Source organism: Grammomys surdaster, unplaced genomic scaffold, assembly GCF_004785775.1.
Source record: "Grammomys surdaster isolate TR1022 unplaced genomic scaffold, NIH_TR_1.0 229, whole genome shotgun sequence".
NCBI lineage: Eukaryota > Metazoa > Chordata > Mammalia > Rodentia > Muridae > Grammomys > Grammomys surdaster.
In genome coordinates this window covers 2,284,606-2,290,823 of record NW_021604674.1, presented here as the reverse complement: position 1 = coordinate 2,290,823, position 6,218 = coordinate 2,284,606, and the positions used below count along the sequence as shown (strand labels likewise).

Here is a 6,218-nt window from a genome sequence, read left to right as displayed (position 1 = left end):
AGAGAGAGAGAGAGAGAGAGAGAGAGAGAGAGAGAGAGAGAGAGAGACAGAGACACAGACAGACACCAGGCTGACCTCGAACTCAAGAGCTCCATCTACCTCAGCCTTGAAAGTGCTGAGATTAAAGATGTGCACCACCACCACCCAGCTACAGACAGGTTTACAAACAGGTTCCTATTAATGAAATCTCAATATAAGTAAGTCTTTTGCTGGTTTTCTCATTTAGAACAATGTTCTTTGGATTCATCTATGTTGTAGCATGTAATGATACTTTCTATCAAACAATATTTAACTTTTGACTATAATCTTTCTATATATTATTTATATCAGTTGATTAATATTTGGGTTCTTTCTATCTTTTGAATATTATAAGTAAGTTACTGTACATCAAGAGTGTGTAAAGGCTTATATAGCAAAGACAGACCAGGCAGTGGTGGCACATGCCTTTATTCCCAGCATTCTGGAGGCAGAAGCCGGCCGATCTCTGAGTCTGAGGCCAGCCTAGCCAGGGTAACATAGAGAAACCCTGTCTCAACCACCCTCCAATTATATAATAATAATAATAATAATAATAATAATAATAATAATAATAATAAACAACCACAAAAATCATCATCTTTACTGGGTAAACACAATTACTGACAGCTTTCTTAAAATGGAGTAGTTTAATAATTATTGATCGTAAAAGTAAGTAAACATTGAAAAGCACAACTTTTCACAGATATTTGTTTTTTGTTGTTTTGTTTAGGGGGACAGTTTCACCAAATTGCACAAGCTTGCTTCAACATCATCCTCCTGCTTCAGCCTCCTGAATGCTGGGATGGTAAGTACTTGCCACCATATCCTGCTAAGAATTTAATCTTTTGAGACCTATAAATTACTGACATGGAAGACAATGTGGATAATGCTGTATTTATTATGAAAACAAAAGTTACATGACATCCTATTTCTATCAAAATAAAATATAAAAGGTTTTAAATTATAGGTACGTGACCATGCCGATATGCTCATCACAAAAGAACCAAATCCCCTCTATGTAACTTACACTGTACACTTTGTCTGGTCTATCTGGAGTTATACTCAAGACTTATACATCATTGTTAAACTTAAAAATTTCAACATTATCCTGAGTAGACTATGCTATGTAGGTCTTCAGTAATTATTGTAAACTGAGGAAAAGCTTTCAAATAACTCCAAATTAATCCTATCATTTAAACAATGCTTATTAACTTACAGTTGAGTAAGACTCCACCCCAAAGTAGAGACAAGTAAGTAGAGAACCACGTCAACCTAGCACTGAGATAGAGACAGTGCTGGGGCCAGGGAACTGCTTTACTCTTTTGCTTCTATGTCTAAATCTTTTCATCTTACATCAAGAAGAGAAATACCCAGGAAACTGTAAAGCAGTTCTTCCTATCTTCTACAAAACTTCACAAGTTTTCCAGTAAGATGTATTAACCAGTTTTCTGTCCTCTAATTTCAGAAATTCAGTATAAGGAAATAACATTTTAAAGAACAAGAGCTGCAGGATACATTCCAAAGATTCAACATTAGTATGCTTCTGTAATGACACATGACAAATTTCTAATTTTTATTTCATCCTCTAAAATTAAGAAAGTTACTTCTTTACTCACCAGGTCATTAGCTTGATCTATTGTTAAAACATTGTTGTTTACTCTATTACCAACTTCAATGTGTGCATCAGCTAATGACGATATAAACTGTTTACATTCATTCTGCATTCGTGTGAACGGAATAGCAATTTCATCATAATACAAATACTCTGAAAGGATATCAAGTAAACGCGGTTGCACAGCTAGGGTAACAGCTTTACACTCCTAAAATACAATAGATAACAAAATTTAGGGGAAACATAGACACATAATGGTAGAGATGTATAAACCTTCACTTCAGACAACCAAATGTTATATTGCCACTGATTTTGAATGTATCATCTGTTATCTTCCAGAATAGTTAGTTACACAAAGGAAAAGTATTACATCAAAACTACTCTGAAATTTTAATTTCAATGACTACAGGACATGCACATGTAACTACTATAATTCCATTTAATTTTCAACCAAATTATTCTTAGTGTATTCTGAATTTATTCAAAATATGTATATATAAATACAGCAGACATTTAAAAGTATATTACTATAAAAATCAATCAGAAAACATCTGGCATGCACTAAAAATGTTGTTCAAAATTTGTTATTAGACATCTTTAACAATTCAACCACAGCTTCACATGCTGTATTGTAAAAATGGATATAATTTAAAAGCTACTTACCTGCCCCCAAATTTAACTAACCCTTCCCACTCTCTGGTTGTTGCCTGCCCCAACAACAGGGGCAATGGCCTCAGTGGTGAGCCATGAGGGGTTCTGTGGGATCTGGGTGATCAGCCTGGGCTTCACAGAGTAAATCCAGAGAAGCTCTGTGAGGGTCCAGAAACCGAACTGTCAACACTTGCTGCTGAGTCTGAGAGGCACAAAAACACAGCATCACTGCCTCTCCAGCACATGGTGTCCTGACAACAAAACAGACAAGCTTTGCTTCTTTCCAGAGGCAAAGTGGGGTCTTGATTGCAATAAAGCATGGTTCAATTACTTTTAGACATCGCTTTGACAAACTGCTAAGAGGCAGTAACAAGCAACTCTCACAGCAAGTGCAGACAGTTAAATTTCCAGAATTCCAGTCAATGGAATAAACAAAACCAGCAGGAAGTTTCTTTGATTTACAGAAACAAGTCTTATACAAAAATCGTACATCTTACAGAAGCTTAAAGTTGAAAAGGCTAGAAGGGAATTTGGAAGCAAAGATTTGAATTTAAATGTGGCGACTTCTTTTCCTTGCAACCAAAATTTCTCCCCTTGTTACTATCTATATAAATAGAACTCTAAAATATAAAGCACAGGCCGGTGGCGGTGGCACACACCTTTAATCCCAGCACTGAGGAGGCAGACACAGGTGGATCTCTCTGATTTTGAGGGCAGCCTGGTCTACAGATCGAGTTCCAGGACAACAAGTCTTTGCAAAGAAACCCTCTATAAACAGACTGACAGAGAGAAACCAACAACAACAAAAACCAAAACACTGAAAATGTGCTACCTAATTGAAACGACCAACTGGATATTTACAGTCAGGTTATGACCTGACTCTTTTTATACACAGACTCTTTAACAGTGAGCTTTTGTAACAGACTGTAGGGAATGGACAAATACTAAATATGAACACAGTTTAGTAGTCCTAGATATGAACAGGGTGCTAAAAAAATCAAGTTAAAAGTAAATGAAAGGCAATGTTCAATATTATATGGAATACTTTCCCATAACTTAATTTTTTATTAAAAAATTGTTTTTACTTTTGTGTTGTAAGTTATAAACAGTCCTAAATGCTAATGAAAATGGGTTTTACTAAATTTGCCTTTATTACTTTAGGAATATACCTTACCTTCTGTAAAGCAGCCCATTCACAGATTACTAAGGCAACACTAATTCTCTGTAAAGCGGATTTGGAATTCAGATAGAAGAGCAGTAACTGGCCAAGGGATTCTGCTGGTTTAATTTCTTGGTTTACCATATTTACACCTGGATCACAAATACAGCAACAGACTGCTCCTAACAACCTAAAAGAGAGGGAAAGGCCACATGCAGAAATTATCTAAGGCAAGACTTCTCCTGCTAAAGCTATGAATTTCCCATAAAACCACAACTTACCTTCCATCTTATTTTCATAACTAAACATAAGGTGGTTTGTTTTTGGTTTTGATACAGGGTCTAATATATCCCAGGTTGGCCCTCAACTCTTTATGTAGCTAAGGGTTGACTCCTAACTCCTGATCTCCCTGCCCTTGCCTCTCAAGTGATACTTCAAGTGTACACCACCTCACTGTTTATGTTGTATTTGGAATCAAGAGACTTGTGCCTGCTAGGCAAACATTCTGAGTAACACCTCTAACCCAAAATTTTATTCTTAAAACTTCAGAAACTTAAAGATATTTACTTGCTTTAATTTTGTTTAGATAACTAGTGTAAAGGAACAACTGTCATACCTATGAAAAAAATCTTCTGGTTAAATTTTAAAGCCATTAGCCAGAATTTTCATTCTTTGATACTTGGCACTTGGTAAATACTCACTTAGCTGCCATCATCCTGGCCCTCATAACTACAAAATCCCTGGTAGCTGGGTCTTCCATGATGGTGTCTGCACCAGCAATATACTCCTGAAGCACTTCTTTATTTTGGATCTGACCTTGCCGAACCTTACCACCTGTTTTTTCCTATGAGAAAAACAGAAAAATGAGTAATTAAAGACTAATTAATAAAATTTAATTGGAAACAACAAAAATACTATCAAAACTACAGTAAACCAGGCAGTGGTGGCGCACGCCTTTAGTCCCAGCACTTGGGAGGCAGAGGCAGGCAGATTTCTGAGTTCGAGGCCAGCCTGATCTACAGAGTGAGTTCCAGGACAGCCAGGGCTACACAGAGAAACCCTGTCTCGAAAACAAAAAACAAACAAAAAAACTACAGTAAAATGTAGGGTTTTTTTGTAAAATTTTAATGGATAATAATTACTGTCCAGTTTATCAGAGTTTGAATAAAGAATTTCTAACTAATGTTAATGAAGGTACTTTTAGAATAAAGGAATAAATACAAGTTTCTTAAACAGTTACTGTATTAGTAATAATGAGCTGAACATAGAAATACTTTATGTTTCCCTACACATACCTTGGCTCTAGCTTTTACTTCTAGCAGCATATTTAAATCAATAGGTAAATGAGAAGGCTGCATCATTAAGCAAAGCCAAGCACTCATCCATGGGCAAGCAGCTGCTACCACATACTGAACCGAAGCCTTGCTTAGCAGTTCCATCCAGACCTTCAAAGGGAAAAGGAGAGCATGAAACAAATTTTTCTATTAAATGCTAACAAAGTCTAAAACATACTTTTAGGGAAAATGAACTGGAAGGAGTAAGAAATAGCAATGAGATTCATGTGAAAAGTCAACATAGAGGCTTAGAAATACCAATCTTGTTCATGGGTTATATACTACATAAAATAATGTAAAGGGAAGTTTTTTTGGGTTTGTGGTTGTTTTTAAGAACATGGGGGCCACAAAGACAGCACAGTGAGTAAAAGCAGTTGCTGCCACACCTGACAATCAAAGTTCAATCTCTGGAACCCATATGGAAGGAGAACCAATTTCTAAAAATCCCCTAATCTATACACACCACTCAAACCGGTGCCCCCACAAAATACAAGTTGTGGTTTGTTTTAGACTAAATTTATTTTTTAATGTGTGTATTTTATGTGTGTTTTGCCTACATGCATGTATATGCACCACATGTATGCCTGGTGCTCATGGAGGCCAGAATAAAGTGTCATATTTGCCTAGAACTGGAGTTACAGAAAATTATGAGCTGCCATGTGGATGCAGGGAAGCAAATCTAGGTCCTGTGAAAGAACAAGTGCTCTTAAGCTCTGAGCCAATCTCCAGCCCAATAAATAAAAAAATATAAGGTTTTTAAAAAGGAATCTAGAAGCAGGTGTAGTGGTGCATGCCTTTAATTCCAGCACTCGGCAGGAAGAGGCAGGAGGATTTCTGTGGGTTCAAGGCCAGCCTGTCAGCAAAGTGAGTTCAGGATAGCCAGAGCTGTTACATAGAGAATCCACATCTCGAAAAAACAAAAAAGCAAAAAAGGAATATAGGAGTTGGCCATGACAGTACACAACTATAAAGCACTCAAGAGACTGAAGCCCAAGGATCAAAGGTTGAGGGGCAGCCTGGGATACCCAGATAAATCTACTCAACAGAAACCAATAGGATATTTGATACTTTATGATCATATCAAACTAATACGATCATTAGTTTATGACACAGAAACACATATGTTTATAAATTCGACATGCCACACCTGGCATGCACATCCATATCTGCAAGCCTAGGACTGGGAGATGAAAGCAACAGGACCAGGAGTTTGAGGTCAATCCCAGCTACACAGCAAGCTCAGGCCAGTCTAGGTTATATGAGACCTTGTCTTAAGACACTGACAACGTCACACACACACACACACATACACACACACACACTCTTGCTCTCCCGTGCTCGCTCACGCTTGCTTGCTCTCGCTCTCTCTCTCTCTCTCTCTCTCTCTCTCTCTCTCGCTCTCGCTCTCTCTCTCTCTCTCTCTCACACACACACACACACACAA

The 6,218-nt window shown here is 37.3% G+C and overlaps 1 protein-coding gene across 1 annotated transcript in view; it reads right to left on the bottom strand.

Moving 5' to 3' along the window:
* The window catches only part of Btaf1 (B-TFIID TATA-box binding protein associated factor 1), an 88,595-nt gene that overhangs the window by 31,553 nt on the left and 50,824 nt on the right, over positions 1-6,218 (bottom strand). Inside the window, exons 16-19 of the mRNA XM_028773478.1 lie at positions 4,736-4,885; positions 4,142-4,284; positions 3,456-3,630; positions 1,635-1,838 (exon numbers count right to left, since the gene is read on the bottom strand). Of these exons, the coding sequence (XP_028629311.1) occupies positions 1,635-1,838; positions 3,456-3,630; positions 4,142-4,284; positions 4,736-4,885 (672 nt within the window). The remainder of the gene's footprint in view (positions 1-1,634; positions 1,839-3,455; positions 3,631-4,141; positions 4,285-4,735; positions 4,886-6,218) is intronic.